Source organism: Kryptolebias marmoratus, linkage group LG13 (genome assembly GCF_001649575.2).
Source record: "Kryptolebias marmoratus isolate JLee-2015 linkage group LG13, ASM164957v2, whole genome shotgun sequence".
NCBI lineage: Eukaryota > Metazoa > Chordata > Actinopteri > Cyprinodontiformes > Rivulidae > Kryptolebias > Kryptolebias marmoratus.
The window spans coordinates 2,970,758-2,987,908 of NC_051442.1; the positions used below are offsets into that span (position 1 = coordinate 2,970,758).

The 17,151-nt window shown below is 43.0% G+C and overlaps 1 protein-coding gene across 1 annotated transcript in view; it reads right to left on the bottom strand.

The window, feature by feature from the left end:
• Positions 1–4,366: 4,366 nt before the first annotated feature.
• mpzl1l (myelin protein zero-like 1 like) overlaps positions 4,367–17,151 on the bottom strand; it is a 17,035-nt gene continuing 4,250 nt past the window's right edge. The window contains exons 2-6 of the mRNA XM_017429187.3: positions 15,193–15,374; positions 11,631–11,841; positions 9,320–9,449; positions 7,200–7,305; positions 4,367–4,554 (exon numbers count right to left, since the gene is read on the bottom strand). Of these exons, the coding sequence (XP_017284676.1) occupies positions 4,459–4,554; positions 7,200–7,305; positions 9,320–9,449; positions 11,631–11,841; positions 15,193–15,374 (725 nt within the window). The 3' untranslated portion in view covers positions 4,367–4,458. The remainder of the gene's footprint in view (positions 4,555–7,199; positions 7,306–9,319; positions 9,450–11,630; positions 11,842–15,192; positions 15,375–17,151) is intronic.

Consider the following 17,151-nt stretch of genomic DNA (forward strand, 5'->3'; position numbering starts at 1 on the left):
AGGGCTCACCGCCGACGGGCGCAGGCTCGCCACCGACGGGCGCAGGCTCACCGCCGACGGTCTGTCATAATTTAAAGTTTACATCACAAACGGCACTGAACACGGCAACGACCAGGAGCGAAGCGACCGGCGGGGTGTGGCTTGTTGGCGTTCTTTCAGCTCGGGCGGCGCGTCGGAGCGCCCGCAGCTGAGCGGAAACGGAAACGGAAACGGGGACGGGGACAGGGACAGGGACGACCCAGCACCTGCGTCGAGTCCAAACCAACAGAATTAAAGATTTCTTCACACACAAAGAAGCTTTAAACTTCTAATAAAAGACACAGAAGTCAAATTTCTGACATTCTGAGCCGACTTTAAACGCACCACTGCTATAAGTGTTGGGAGTTTAATCAGAAAAAAGCTAAAAACTAATAATTATTTTCATTTTTAAAGTCTGATTATCTGAGGAGATGAAATAAACTCATCATATAACGTCGGAACATCGGTAAATTCACTCCGAACGCTTTTTAAACACGTTAATCCGAATGTTTTTACTTTGAAGTTACAGATTTGAAGGTTTCCAACGAGTTAAGGCAGCAGATTAAGGTTTATCTTCTAATTTAGAACATAAAAAAGGCAACAAAAAACAACATTTTTACTGATTATCTGTAAACCAAACGTGCTCCTCCTGTCAGCGGATTAACCTCAACCTAATCAGGGTATTAATGAACTTCTGCCACAATAAAATATCACTTTTTAAAAACATTTCTGATAATCTTTAAGCATTTTCTGGATTTGTAAATCACTTTTATTGTTTTATTTTCACAAAGAACTGATTTCCTTTCATTTTGACTCTTCTTAGATCTGTCAATTGATTAAAACATTTTGGTTTTTTGCCCTTTTCCGTTCTTTAATCGATATATTTAACAAATATTCATAATGGGCCGTTTATTTCTGCGGCTTTTTGGAAAAATCTGATCAAAACGAGCAGCAGAACGAGGAAGTTTCAAACCGTAAAGCGACAGTTCGGATGTTTTGGAAGCGAGGGGTCTGTGGAAGGTTAGGAACATTTAGTACCTGACTGGGGAATGGGCCATGGTTGTAGAATATTCAAAGCTTCCCCTCGCCGTATAAATAAAAAACAAACGAAGCGCCTCGGAGTGTCACAGCTGGAGTTTATCTGAAAGGAAAGAAGTTGGCTTTAGCGGCGGATTATCTGCCCACGCCGAACCATCGGATAAAATGGAATAAAAGAGGCGAGCGGGCAGTTGAATAAAACCTCAACATCCACCTGCGTCTCTGTCTGAGCGACCTCTGTTTGGAACCGGGGGAGACGTCCCGAGCTCGGCGCCGTTTCAAACCTCGTTCATCCAAACGGGCGGCGCTCAGAGAGCCGTCCTCGACAGGTAAGACGCTGTTTTTATACCCTGCCTCGTCTCTGCGTCGACCCATTTAACTGCACAACAATCTTAGAACCTGAAGGGTTCTTTTACTCCCGATGAAGTCCAGCTTTTCACCACGTCTGCAGGAATGTAAAGAAATCTTTAACTGGAGTCTGAAGCGACAGGTGGAGCCTCCCCGGAGCGAAGAGGAGAAAACACGAAGAGCTGAGAGGAAAACGTGGAGCCGACAGCGAGCCGCTCCTCCTCCTCCTCCTCCTCCTCTGGAAGGAGTTACAGTAAACGGCACGAAGTCTTTAAAACCATCGGAGGAACTTAAACTGCCCCCTGAAACACGAGCCGATGGCTTTCAGACGAGAGGAACGTTCGAGCAAAACGAGAACCAGAACAGAAGTTTGGCTTTTAAATGCTTTAAGACAAACAAAAAAACAAACAATTTGGAATGCATTTAAAGCTTAACAGTATCTGCAAACAAAACGTTGATATTTGGCCCATAAGTGAGGAGAATTTTAAAAAAAAACAAACGACAGAAAATAAAGACTTTTGGATAATAATGTTTGTTGTGTTAGTAAACTGCATGCAGTGTATTTAGAGCTTGTTGTTAAGAAAACGACATCTCCCGGTTTTTATAAAAGGAGGTAATTCACCTCAATCGAACGCTTTTTTTTTTAAAACATGCAAAAAGAATTCAAATAAACTTATTTTAGAGCCACTTCCAGAGCTCAGGAATCGACCCCGCGGGTTGGAATTTGAAATAAAAATCAGGAAAATGACGGAAGATGGCGCTCGTTCCACTGAGGTGAAAATCCGACGGGAGCTGAACGTCCTTCTCTCCTTTTTTTTTTGTCTTTTAAAAAAAAAAAAAGGTACCACGACGACATGCCAGAAGTTCACGGCGAGCTGAAGCTTTCACAGTAACACTACGTTCGCGCACAAAAAAACAAAATAAAATAAAGAAAAACAGAACTAGCCGAGTGAGGAGTACCAAAGTTCACTTCACGGGTGTTACGAGAACGGCATGCAAAGTTACCGAGGCGGCGCCGATGGCGAATCCACGTTTACGTTCTACAAAACAAGACCACGGCGGGAGATAAACGGGAGGCTCCTGCAGACTGCTGCACCAAACTGAGTACAAAATAATCACAATCAAATAAAGGCTCGCTCTGGATTCAGGTTAAAGCTTTAAAGTTGGAGTCATCACATCAGCCGGGATCGAGTCAGTTTACGTTCAGTCATTAAAATAAAAGGAGGGGGCAAAAAGCAGAAGTCATCTAAAAACAGACCTGATGTCTGCATTAAATCAACTGATGCTTAAACATCAGATCAGACCAAAAACTTCAGAAATAAATATATTTTTATATCCGCTTTCCAGGTTTTATCTTTCCACGTGAAAACGTCTGACAGCGTTTCTGCGCTTCAGGGACGAATCAGAGAGATTCGAGTCCAGATCCAGTTTAGTTTCTCGCAGAGGATTTAATTTTAGTTTTAGTTTAATCGGTTCTACAGTCTATGAGTTCAAGATGTTAGGAGGAGACGGCAAAGGGTTTGGAGCATACGGTCCGAAAAGGCACAAAGAAAAACATACTTATAGTTAAAGTAACCATCATAATGTCCAGTTTGAGCTTTGAGAAGTCACGTCTCGAAAACAGCGTCGGATGAGGATGAAGGAGACGGAGACGAGCGGCTCGTTCCTTTTCCCCGTCCCGCGACGCTGAATTAAGGATCAGATCGGATCTCCTGGATGTCCGAAAACAGAGGCAGCGTCAGGAAGATGTTTAGCGAGCGACAGACTCTGGTGTCTCGTTAAGGAAGAACGACGAGTCGGGATATTTAAAACTGTCACTGTTCTTCGTGTGGAACCCCGGTTCCTCCGACCCGACGGGTTTGACAGATTTTAACGGTGGATTCTGATCCGAAGCTACAGCCCTGAGTGGCCGTGGAGACGATGAAGAGTAAAGACTTCATGTTAAACTGGACTCCGGTGGCCCCCATCCTGCAGGTTTTAGATGTTCCTCAGGTCCTCCAGAAGCCCGATAATCATCATCAGGTGAGTCCGAGCAGAGAAACAACTCAAACCTGCAGGACCAGGACCAGGACCAGGACCAGGACCAGGACCGGACCTAACAGCTTTGAGCGCGGCGGCTGAGGTGACATTTGTAACAGGAGGAAATAAAATAATTTGATTTGTGTCTGCAGCTCTTTGAAGAAACTGGGAACCCTCCGAACCCTTTCCACCTTAAAGCTCAGAAGACGTAGGGACAAGAAAAAGGATTTTAATTAAAATCTAAATAAAACCTTCCACAAATTACAGCAGGCAGTTTAGAAACGCAGCAAACGAGTCATTGAACTGAGAGCAAGGCCGACAATTAGGCTGTTTTTATCGATCATTTTTTACCTCTTTGTTCCGATTAACACAAGGCCCCCCCGCTCGGTGTTTCACGACCCACATCGGGGTCCCGACCCCATCTTTTGGGAACCACGGCCTCAGTTTCATGGTTATATTTAGTTACCTCTGCAGAAAATTAGAGAAAAACATCTGCAACAAATAATAAAACAGCTAAAAGGAATGATTGTTTTCATGAAAAGCGTCGGCTCGTTTATTTTCTCTTAAACCTTAAATTAGTCGGTGCAACAGTCTGCGAAGCTGCGGGCGCAGGAAGGGGGCGGGGCCACAACGTCACAAAGATTAATAAAATAAAACTTTTTTTTTTACAGCTGGAATGATCTTCATAAAGTTATTTCGTTTCGATGCCTGTGCGAGAGAACCGAACCTTTAAAGGCCGATATAACGTGGAAAACTTTTCTTTTTTCTTATTTTAAACAACGAAGCACGTTTAGACATTATCATATAACAGCGTCATGCTTTCAGAGGACGAAATATGGAGGAAAAGGAAACGGGGGAAAGAAAAAAAGAGAAACGGCACCAATTTTTGTCCCTGTTGAACTCTTCCCACCCTCCCCGAGCAGCTAATAGAGAGGTCTCATTCTTTTAGTTGTTTTTTTTTGTTTTGTTTGTTTTTTTCTCGTTAAATTCTTTTTTTTTTTTTTTTTTTTGTATTTTTTGTTTTGGTCCCCGTCTTCAGTTTTTCCGAATGTCAGCGTAGACGACCGGCTCCATCTTATGGAAGGAGTTTTTACTGCCTGAGTGGTCCAACTGGGCGTATATCACCGGGCCCTGGAGCACAACACAAACGACAAGCAGTCAGTGAAAGGTGCGAAAAGATGCAGGAAACAAACAAACAAACAAACAGGAAGTTCATGTACGGTGGAGGGGTTACATCAAACCAAACCGTTTAGTTTCTGAATTAGTGACTTTTGTTACAGAATTAAATCAAAATAAACAGCAGGAATTCATTTATCTTTCTCTGCTCTGTTCAAAGGGAACAGCTTATAATTAACATCTTACCTGTGGAGGATGGCTTTTTAAAACGGCGTCGGTTTAGAGAGATCGGATGGGACTGACGAGCTAATGGCTGGTCAGAAACCGAGTCAGGAGGAGAGATCAGCTTCCTGTCAGATTCAGGATAAAATCTTCCTTCTAACACACAAAACTCCCACCAACCAAGCTCCATCTTGTATTAAAGATCTTATCGTTACATATTTTCCTAACAGAGCTCTTCGCTGTCAGACTGCAGGTTTACTCGTGGTTCCTAGAGGTTCTGAAAGTAGAACAGGAGGCAGAGCTTTCAGTTCCAGTTCCTGTCCGTGAGGCTGACATCCTGTCTGATAAATCCTATAGTCAGGGCTGCTTTGGGTTTCCTGAGCGATCCTATAGTTCTGCTGCTGTAGGCTGAGACTGCTGGAGGACAAACTGTCCACATGTCCTCACTCTGCTGTAATTCTTTCTGTCATTAACGTGTCTTTCTTTGTCTTTCTTGCTGTAGAAACTCCACCTGGACGAGTCGTTCTGTTTCTTTCCTGTCCTCTCGGAGCAGACCTGAGCCTGGTTCTGGTTCTGGTTCTGCTGGAGGTTCCTTCCTGTCTAAAGGGAGTTTTTCCTCCGTGCTGCTCGGGATGGGAGACTGCGACGAAGCGAAGATTCGACACAATCTGCTGCTTCCTTCGACAGATAACTTTTCCTAACTGGCTCTTTGTGATGAACATTAAGACCTGAGGCGACTTGGTGCTGAACAAATAAACTGAATTAAACTGAAAAAGGTTATAAAGCAGCGTTTCCACGAACAGATTTGACTTGTAGACGTTTGGAGCCGTTTAAGATCGACCGACTCACTTCGGTTTGATGTTTCTCCAAACCCAGGTCACTGAAGAAGCCATCCACTGCAGGTAAGATGTTAATTACTTGTAACTTTTACACATAAACCCACTTTGAATCGCAATGTTTCCTTTAATGCTGCTATTCTAGTAAAAGCTGTGGATGTAAGAGCTTGTCTGCATGATAGTGACCCATAAAAGTTTTAAATGAATGACAGATGAGGCCAAATTTAAGCTTCTTAAATCAGAGTAAAGTTAACAGTTTTATCTTTAAATTCTTGTTGTTTTTTTATTCCAAGTGATAATAAAAGGAGGCGTGTTTGAGCAGAAATCTATAAATAAAAACATCGCACTTTGTAAACAGGAGGTCCTTCTTACTCAGGTGAATATTTTCACATTTCCAACAAAAAAACAACCCCAATTTTTAAATAAAATTTGGGACGTTGTCTGAAATGTAAATAAAGACCAAATGAAATGATTATAAAATCTAATCATAGAAGACGGTAAGTCAAACGTTCAAACTAAGACATGGTGCCATTTTTCAGAATAAATAAAGTTATTTATAATTTTATGGCAGCAAAAACGTTGGAACAGAATCAACAAAAGGTGTGAAAAATAAACAGCTGGAGGAGCTTTTTACAACTAATTAGGTTAATTATCATCCGGTCAGTAAGAAGACTGGGCGTAAAAAGGAGTAAAGATGTGCAGAAGTGTGGGGAAAAAACTGTCTGAAGACTTTAATGTCCCGTCATCTACAGCTCATTAATTAAAACATTTCAATAATCTGTGGAAACCTCTGAGGTCAAAGGTCAAGGCTGGTTCTGCTCAGGAACACTGTCTGTAAACACAGCTCACCGTGCCGTCCACAGACGCTGCTTAAAGCTCTATCAGGCAGAGAAGAAGCCAGATGTGAACAGATGTGTCTCCTCTGGACCAAAGAGGAGAACTGTTCTGAGGTCAGCCTGCCTCTCTGATGGTATGGGGGTGCATCAGTACCTCTGGTACGGGCAGCTGACACATCTGGAAAGGCTCCATTGATGCAGAAAAGTAAATACAAGTTTTACAGCAACATCTGCTCCCATCCAGGACTGTTGAACAGCCTCTACAGACAGAATGGGACAACCTCAGGTCCAGATGTTTACAGACAGAATGGGACAACCTCAGGTCCAGATGTTTACAGACTGATGGGAGAAGAAGAGGAGAAGCTGCACAGAGGGAAACATCTGGAGCAACTTTTTTGAGACGTGTTGCTGCCATAAAATTAAAACTTTTATTATTTTTACCAAATATTGAGGTTAATTTGATATGTTTACTAAATGTGAATAAAATATTGGTTTATGAGCTTCGCAAATCATTTACTTTAGTTTTCATTTACATTTCACACAAGTTTTTTTTTGGAGTTGGGGTTGTAGTTTATTATTTTATTTTGTTTGGGTTCAGCCAATTATCAGAACCAAACTTCATTTCTGTCAGATTTTCTTTAATTTTCCAACTTTCTAAAAACAAAATCTGACCACTCAGGTTCCAGTTTTTCCTGATTTTTTTGGAGCACAGAAGAACCGGTGAACCTGTGGCCTCCGGCGGGTTTCTCGGTCCCCCAGCTCCTACCTGTACTGGACCCGAGGGACTGGAACACGTGGAGCCCTCCCGGCTGGACTCTGCCTTCTTTTGCGGCCGCGGGGCCTGAGAGCTGACGCTCTCCAGGGTCGTACATCTAGTTTTAGGGTTACGGTTTGCCGTGGTGTGGAGCGGTCATTGGTGCACAGTCAATGGGTAATGGGACACAAGACAGAAAAAATAAAAGCAATGAGAGATGAGCATATGGAACGATGCAGCCGAGCCGGCGCGGCGCTGACGGATCAGATGGTTAAAAAAAAAATCACTTTTAAAAACTTATGACTGGATATAAAATCATGCCAAACGCTTTGGATGTACAGTCTTGATTTGCTCATTTTAACAAAGTAAAAACAGCTGCTTTAAAATCAAATATTCATTATAAATGAGGGGGTTTGTGTGAAATCATAGAATTAAACAGATCTTTATTCAAACTGACTGAATTTAAATTAGTAATCTTTTCATTTAAATTTTTTTTAAAGTAAATTTCTCTTTTTTTTCCTCCTAAATAACACATATTTGTTCCACCGATCTCGTTTCTAATTCGTAAAGATTAGGACTTTTTTCTAATTTATTTTATTTATGAAATAAAGCCTGAACAGTTGAAGCTGCTGACCTAAAATTATTTTTATTTTACTACATTTTACTTATTAAAATCCAGAGAAAAAGAAGTTATGATGAAGTAAAAACTCACAACCAGACACATTTGTTAAAAAACTGTTGGTCTGAGCTACAAAAGTCTAATAAATCTAATAAATACTTGATGATTTTTTAAAGATTTTATTACTTTATTACATTAAATCTGAATCTTTTTGTAGCTTTAAGGCTTTAATATATTTTGTAGTCTGTTACTTCATGAAAATAACTGAGTTATTTGAATAATTTTTAGCGTTTTAGTAACAAACAGAACTGATCAGTCGATTTAACAGTTAATTAGAGTTAAAGCCGTAGCATCTGGTTGATTAATAAATTAGTGGAGAAACGTAAAAAAATAACTGTTTAGATAAATAACTCGTCGTTTAGGTTAAAGCTGAGGAATAATTCAAACTAATTATCGTTGTTTTCAGGGTAAATAATAAAAACTTTGAGAGAAAATCTTCATAAACTGGAGGAAAAAACTTAATTTTTCCTCTAAATCAAAATAATTCACGACCAAAACAGCAACAAACATTTTTTTACTCAAACATGTCAGTAAAAATAAAAAAAGCTAAACGATCGACGCGTTTGTTTCTGGTCGTCTTTCTCTTCTCTGTTAGCAAAATATCTCACGAACCAGTCGACAGATTTTAAAGAAACTCACAGGAAGCAATCATTAGGTGTTCGACGCGATTCAAGATGGCCGCCGCAGCTAATCAACCTTAGCAAACACAAAAAATGGCAACAACTGAGGCAGCGACACAAACATTCAGTGCGATGGGAGCGGAGAGTCACTCCCAACACGTGTTAGTTAGTTAATTGGTTAATTGGTTAATTAGTTAATTGGTTAATTTGTTAATTAGTTAATTAGCCCAAGAATGGATCTGGACATGCTTAAAACGATCCATCTGTCGAGTTTTTAACAGGAAGTTTTCTTGCAAAACATCAGTTTCGTCCCAGTTCTGCGTGGAAGGATCCGACGAGGGAACCTGATTTGTTCCAACGATCTGCGGAACGTAACCCCATCATGAAGTCAGAACCCCTTCACCACCGAACAACGAGACGTTAATGGATTAATGGCGTCAACAGGAAGCGTTAGTGTGGAGCTGGGTACGATGGAGGAAGATGACTGGCACCAAACGGCGACCCCGAACACCTCAGGAACCCCGTCTCCAACCCTGGATTAGCCTCTTTTTAAGAACAGCAAAGACCTCCTTCAAAGTGTGCATTCTCAGAAAGATTCATGCGACACGGAAACCATGCTCGTTAGAGACGTTAGAAGCGTTTCAAACGACGGAAAAAGTGTCATTTCTTTCCCCTGACAGGTGAAGAAGGAGAGACTCAGCCTGCTGAGGGTGATTTCATTTTTAGTGTTTTTAGGATTTCATAACCCAAAAAAAAAAAAAGGGCGGGGAATCAGAGTCCTCCGCCACGTCCCTGCAAAAGTGAAAGTGCAGCGTTAGGCGGCCTTTACTCACCCCTCGTATTCGTGCCGGTTGTGGAGCACCCGTATGACGAAGCACGCGGCGACGGCGATGACGATGAGGAGGATTATAGCACCACAAACGCCTCCAATTATAACCGCCGTTTGGCTCTGAGGGAAAGACTCTGCGGGGACAGAGTGAGAAACGGCGTTCAGGGCCGAGATTTACAGCAATAACATCGTCACCCGTTATTTAGGGTTTCCTTTTTTTACATTTATTTTCTTCAACCCACAAGCGACGCATCCAATTATCCGTAAGGGCAGCTTTATTTTACACACACAACCAAAAACAGAGAAAAACAAAGAATAAACACCATAAATAAAGTAATAAACAGGAAATCCTTAACGCTAAGAGGACTCGTTAGGTTTTATTTCCTAATCTGGTATCTATAATGTTAAACGAACCCGCGGTGCGCTCGAACCCGCGGTGCGCTCGAACCCGTGGTGCGTTCGAACCCGCGGTGTGCTCGAACCCGCGGTGCGCTCGAACCCGCGGTGCGCTCGAACCCGCCACAGGACGTTCAGATGACATCACGCCACGTCAGCTTCCTGCGTTTTATCCACCGTAGGGATTATTCTGCACACTTTCAGCTGTTTTAGGTAAACGTTCGGCTCATGCAGAAAGCCGGAGGCTCGGAGTTTTGGTTTTTTTTTGGTAACTTTTATACTTTTCAAAATATTTAACTTTATTTAAAAAATATTTTCCCCAAAGAAACACGGCGATCTCTTCAGTTCCTTCAAAAACACGTTTCCTGTTTTTATTTGTAAACAAACCTAGTTTTAGCTTTCAGGCACCCTTTTTGCTACTTTTAGCTGGTAGTTAGCATTTTACTACTTTTAGCTAGTGTTTTGCTACATTAACAAGCATTTTGCCACTTTTAGCTCTAAGCCACCGTTTTGCTACTTTTAGCTGGTAGTTAGCATTTTACTACTTTTAGCTAGTGTTTTGCTACATTAACAAGCATTTTGCCACTTTTAGCTCTAAGCCACCGTTTTGCTACTTTTAGCTCTTAGCCACTGTTTTGCTAGATTTACCATTTAGGAAGCATTTTGCTACTTATATTTTAGCTAGTGTTTTAATACATTAAGCTAGCTTTTGCTACTTTTAGCGTTTAGACGCCATTTTACCACTTTTAGCTTTTAGCCAACATTTTGCTACTTTTAGCTTTTAGACACTATTTTGCCACTTTTAGCTCTTAGCCACCGTTTTGCTACTTTTAGCTTTTAGCCACCGTTTTGGTACTTTTAGCTTTTAGCCACCGTTTTGGTACTTTTAGCTTTTAGCCACCGTTTTGGTACTTTTAGCTTTTAGCCACCGTTTTGCTAGATTTACTATTAGGAAGCATTTTGCCACTTATATTTTTAGCTAGTGTTTTAATGCATTAAGCTAGCATTTTGCTACTTTTAGCTTTTGACTCCAGAGGGAGCGTGGTAGTAGCTGAGAGTAACTGACGGCTCACAGAACCGAACGTTGGTTTTAAAGTTTAACGAGGACTGAGTTTACGTCAGAACTTCAACCTTCGCCCCGCTTGAGAGTCATTATTCAAACGAGGCGGCCTTTCCGACTCGAGCACGTCCGACTCCCGGCTGGGAGGAGGCGAGGACACGAGGAGGTGAGGAGGCAAAGAGGCGAAGAGGCGAGGAGGCGAAGAGGCGAAGAGGCGAAGACGCTGACAGACGAGAAGATAACAAGCTAAAACCTGCTCTCAAACCAAACAAGAACAAACCTGCTGCATTTTATTCAAACTGGGGCTTTTTCCTCAAATACTCAGCTGCATTTGACTAAAAACAACATTTTTTTACTGTTACAGAACATTTTGTGACTTAAAACAAACCAGTTTTAGTCTCTTTACGGTACATTAAAGAATAAAGGATAAATAAATAAAAAGTGCTCAAATGATCCAATTATTCTGACAAGAAGTTTCATATTTTTAGGAGTTCAGGTTTAATTAGTCTGAATATCAAAATCGGACAAATCTACTAAAATGTTGATTTAATAAGTTTCTAATCTAAACAGAAACTGAAATCGTCGCTCAGGTTTTGCTAAACAGATGTGGGTTTTTCTCCGTGGCCACAGCTGCATCTATTATTTGGTTTGTGAAGGAGATGTGAGGTTTAGAGAGGACTGAAGTCGGGTTTAAAGACGGTTCAGAGGAAATCCTGTTGTGTTTACGGGGGTTTACGCTGCGGTCCAACCTCATCTGCAGAGAATGACGTCATCCAGATTACTGCGCCCGAAACGACACTCGTCACGCCGGAGAACCGCGACTCAAACGCTTTTAGAAGAAGAACAGAAGGAGCTGCACCTTTCAGAACCACCCTGAGCTCGGTCCGGGCCTGCGTCCCCTTCACGTCCGGCGGGTTCTTCACGTCGCAGAAGAAGGTCCCGTTGTCGCTGAACTGAACCGGGTTCAGCTGGATGGACACGTCCTTCTTGTTGATGTCTCCAATGAACTGGACCCTGTCTTTGAACTCGTCCTGCCCCGGGAAGCCTTTCCCGTTGGAAAAATGGTAAATCTGGAGAAGAAAGGAGGAAAAAAGAACAAAATAAATCGAGTTAAAACTGGAATCATCACACAAATACAGATTCAATTAATTCATCAGCAGAAAATGATAAAAGGTGAGAACCAAGAAAATATATTTTCTTATCCATTATAATTTCAGGACGTATTGATCTGGTTTTCTGTCAGTTTTTAAGAACAACAAATGTTCTGGTCCACTTCACTTACGTCCCAATAAATCACCAACAAACACAAACACAGAACCAGAACCATGAAGCTAAACCAGCCCCTTTGAAGTCAGAAGAATTAAACATTAATCTCGTTTCTCAGGAACATAAAGTTGAGTTGTTGTACGTTGTTTCATCCTCGTCATGATTATTCTTACTGGTCTCTGTCACAAAAACCCGGCAGAGTCACGGATGACAGGAACACCATCCATCCGGTCGGGTCACGGAGGCGACAGGTCCAGGAGAGAAACTCAGACTCTCTCCAGCTCCTCCTGGAGGATCCCAAGGTGTTCCCAGACCAGAGAGGATCCATGATCCCTGCAGAGAGTTCTGGATCTGCTCTGAGGTCTCTTCCTAGAGGGACACGCCCGGAAAACCTTCAAAAAGAGGCGCCCAGGAGGCGTCCTAATCAGATGTCTGAAGCTCCTCAGCTGACTCCTGATAATGAGGAGCAGCGGTTCTACTCCAACCTCCCCCCAGGAAGATGGAGCTCCTCACCTCCTCTCTCAGGCTGAGCCCGGCTGCCCTCCAGAGGAAGCTCATTTCAGCCGCTTGGATCCAGGATCTCCTTCTTTCAGTCCTGATCCAAACCTCAGGACCACAGCTGAGGATTGGGACGTAGACGGACCAGTAAGTTTGGAGCGTCACCGTTCGTCTCAACCCTTTCTTCACCTCGACACCATCGGTCCATCTCCCGCTCCATCCTTTATGTACTCCTGAACCAGACTCCCAGAAACTCCTCCGCTTGAAACGTCCACTCCAGGTTTTATTTTACTGAATAACGAGTTGCTGACAGGTGAAGAGTTTACAGCAGTGGTGTCCAATCCTGGTCCTGGAGGACCACCATCCTGCAGGTTTTAGATGTTTCTTGGGTCTCCAAGGTCTGCAGAAGCCTGTTAATCACTCAAACGAGGCTGTCGTACTTCCTGTTAATGAAACAGCTGTCACTACGAACGTGAGCCACTTCCAGCCCACAGAGACGCCTCTCCTGACCTACGCCGGTGGCTGTGGGAGGTTTGGTGGGGCGCCATTTGTTGAGGTTGCAGTTTTCCAGGTCGACTTCGACTCTGAGGCTCTTGGAGGGACCAAGAAGGAAAGGCTCACCTTCCTGTTTCTTCCAAATACGTGATCCGTGCTGCAGAATGAGTCAAGCTGCTGTCGTTATTGAGATTCGTGTAAAAACGAGTCCATAAAGACGCCATCAAGCAGCATCTTAAAGTCTTCTAACAGGCACGTCTTCAGAAATAATCCTTTTGGTTTCCTTTGAAACTGACCATTTTTTCTCTAAGGCCGGGAAATCCCTTCCTATAACGTCAGCCGTCACTGTGAAGCTCGGGGATTCCACTTTTAAAAACGTATGGCTGGAATTCCCGACGACGCCACTCCAATCCGGCGCTCTCGTAAACAAAAACCAGCTCGTTGTCATGTGACAAGTCGCCAAATTTCAACAAACAGCGTCTCAGTTTGAAGCTTTTGAGACGCAGAATTTGAAAATGATAACAAAATTCCTGGACAGGTCACATGTTTTCCACCAATATCCAGATCAGCCGTCTATAAAAGAAAAAAACCCCCACAGAAACACAAATGTGGTGCCATTAAGGGTTCTGTCGTTCAGCTACACTAAATTAATTAAAGTATTTGACCATACCTGATCTCCACTGATCCGAGGCTAAGATCTCACCGGGCTGAGGTTTAAAACTGTGAGAAAATACGTCAATTTTCTGCTGAAGTCTCGCTGAATTTTGAGTGTTTGTGAGGCCGAGTTTTGACTTTTTTTTAACTAGAAAGCGAGACGTCTCTACCTGCAAACCGCAGCTTTACAGAAATCTGAGATCTGAGCCGGCCTAAAGAATCATAATAATAATAATGATTTTCACAGAGAAAAGAAACAGAAACTAACAGTGAAACTCTCTCTTTACATTTTACTGAAAACAACCGAAACTGAAACATCCTCCTTTTAAAATCGTGTCTTAGACGGAGCAAAAAAAACAACAAAACTGTGCTCTGAGAGCGGCCAAGTGTTGACTGCATACATCTGTTCTGGCATGACTGCTCGGCAAATTAAAGCCCCTCAGGCTGTGTCATTATATTTGCAGGAGATCACAGCAGACAAGGAGGGCCCCCGCCCAGCCCGGCGGGTCTGTAAACAAGAAGGATTGTAAAAACGGGACACGATTCAACCTCTGCACAGACTGCGAACCTCCAGGACTCAATACAGCTGCCTGCCGCCGCTCACATTTACTCACATTTAGCTAAAATGTCATTTAAAGCCCAGTTTAACACGAAACGTTTACATTGGAGGCATATAGCTAAACCTTTGTTTGAAAAGTTCACAAGCCGTCGTCGCGAGCTTCGTGAGTTATTCCGACGGAGCCAAATTAATTTGCTCAAATCGTGCAGCTGGGACCATAAATTAGAAATAACAGGAAAACTTAAAAAAAAAACAAAAAAACACTATGAAGTAAAAAATGATGTCGCTCAAGCAGAAGTCAGGTCTCGGTGAACGGATAAAAAACAAATCCAAACGAGAAAAACTGCATTTTATCTGAACGCTGAGCCTTTAAAGCTAAACCAAGAACAACACCAGCTAAAAGCTAAACGCTAGCTAAAAGATAAACCAGTATAATATTAGCTAAAACGGTCAGAAGGCTAACTAAAAAGGTAAAAGTAGCTGAATGCTAACTAAAAACTGAGTGGCTGATTTCAAACAGAAGAATGTTTCTGAATTGGAAAGATCTCGATGGATTTCTACGGGAACATTTTGGAAATAAGGTTTTAATATTTTAAATCTGAAAGTTATAAAACCCAGAAGTCACAGCAGCCACCTCCTGAATGAGCTGAAGGCGATATAAAAGTTTAAAGGAGCAGAAGGTAAAAAAAAAAAAAACGTACAGAAAGATAAAAACGAATCGTGAACGCTGAGTCAGAATTAACAGTGAAAGGTCGAGCGCTCCTCGAAGGGATGCATGTCACCCGCCAGCGTTCCCAGCGGGTGATAATGTAGACACAGAGCAGCGCAGACAACCACACCAACCTCAAAGAGCAGCTGAAACGTCCCTTCAGAGCCGCAGAGGAAACGGCGACAGAAAGCGCTTCCTGAGACTGTGGGAGCGGATACGAGTGGCGGGGGGGGGACTCACCACATACGGAGCTTTGGAGAACTGATGGTCGGGCTGACTCGACTGGAAGCTCCAGGTCACCGAGGTCCAGGTGCTGACCACCTCGCTGGACTTGAAGGTGCATCGCAGGACTCCCTTGGTGCCGTTCTGAACTATCACCTCGGCGTCGGCGTGGATGTCGATCGCAGACGTGGGCTCTGTGACTGTTAAAGGAGAGCAAACAGGAAACATCAGAGCCGCGGCGGCGAGGAAACAGAAAACCACGCAGGGCTCAGCAGAAACAAGGAAGGAGTTTGTTTTGTTTTGGTCTGTGTGGCGCTAAAACATCAACAATAAAGACGAGTTAAACCGTGACACTCGGTCTGAACCGGGAGAGTCAGACTCCGGGCCTCGAGGCTCCGCCGTCCTGCAGGTTTTAGGTCCTTCTGCTCCGACACACCTGATTCAAATGGTTCAATCACCTCCTCGTTAAATCCTCAGGTTCTCCAGCAGCACGTCCACGAGTCGTCCATTTAAATCAGGTGTTTTAAAGCAGGAACACGACTAAAACACGCAGGGGAGCGGCACCCCGAGGAGCCGAGTTTGACACGTGATCTAAACAAACAAATACACCTGAGAACCTGAGGGCAGAAGTCCCCAAAGTCGGAGTCGGGACCCCACTGTGGGTCAGGAAACGTGACGTGAGGGTCCCCAAAAACAGGAAATATAAACAGATATTTTCACCATCATTACTGCAAAGAACAGATGCAACAGTAATAATTAATAAATAGCTGTTAAGGTTGCGCTGATGTCATGATGTTCTTCTTTAAGAACGGTATTTGTAGGATAAAAGTGGGAATATTTGGGATCACGAGCCTCTGCCGCTCTTATTTCCGCTGCTCTGGAGGTATCACAATCCTGAATCCTGAAGGCTAGAGCTGGAGCACGGACAAGGTTTTCACAAAGAGGTCGGCTGTGACTTTGACCTTTGACCCCGTGGCCAGGAAATCAATAGGGACCATCTTTGACCCATGAGGTGTCCAGCTGTGCCGTCCGACATTCCTACATTACACGGTCGCAGTCAGAGCAGCGGTTTTTCTGTTGCATTTGTGTTTTGGAGTTTGCGTCATTCGTGTGTTTGCGCCGCGTCTCGCCGTTTGCGCCCGTCAGCCATCGTAGACTGAACTCCGGAAGCTCTTAGGCAGCAGAGTTACGACGACAGAGTTGGAAAATTTGCGTACAAATGCGATTAAGCTGCCCAATCTTCACAAGGTTTTCGTGGAGGCTTAAAGGTAATAAAATTAAATTAAATTAAATCAAATAAAAAAAGAGAGAGACAATAACTTGGAGCGCACTCAAAGAGAAAAACTGGTAAACAAGCCCCACAGCCGTAGGTTACGGCCTCAACATGCATTTAATCTTCGATCAGAACAAGATCCGTCGTAAAAACACAACAACAGATGAGTTACGACTTCAGAATAAAAGCGTTGTAAGAACAAAGCCGCGGGTTTGACTCATCCGACAAACAAGCCGAGGAAGTGTTGTTGTTACTGTCAGCTCTTTTTATAAATCTGATATAAATCATTGATCAGCCGACCTGGATCACTTCCAGTCGTCTCCATGTGTCTCAGTGGAGAAACGCTGAGTCAGCTTCATGTTGATCATTATCAAACTTCTTCCACAGACTCGATCAGGACTTCTTATTTTTATTACTTTTATACTTTTCAAAGTGTTTAACTTAATTTAAAATAAAATTCCCCAAATAAGATCTCTTCAAAAACATTGTTCTCGTTCAAATCAGCTTCAGAGAATCGGCTTTATTATCGTTTTCTGATTTTACTTTTAGCTACCATTCTGCTTTTTTTATGGTGTAACAACCATGTTGCTCCTTTCGGCTTTAGCTACCATGTTGCTCCTTTCGGCTTTAGCTACCATGTTGCTCCTTTCGGCTTTAGCTACCATGTTGCTCCTTTCGGCTTTAGCTACCATGTTGCTCCTTTC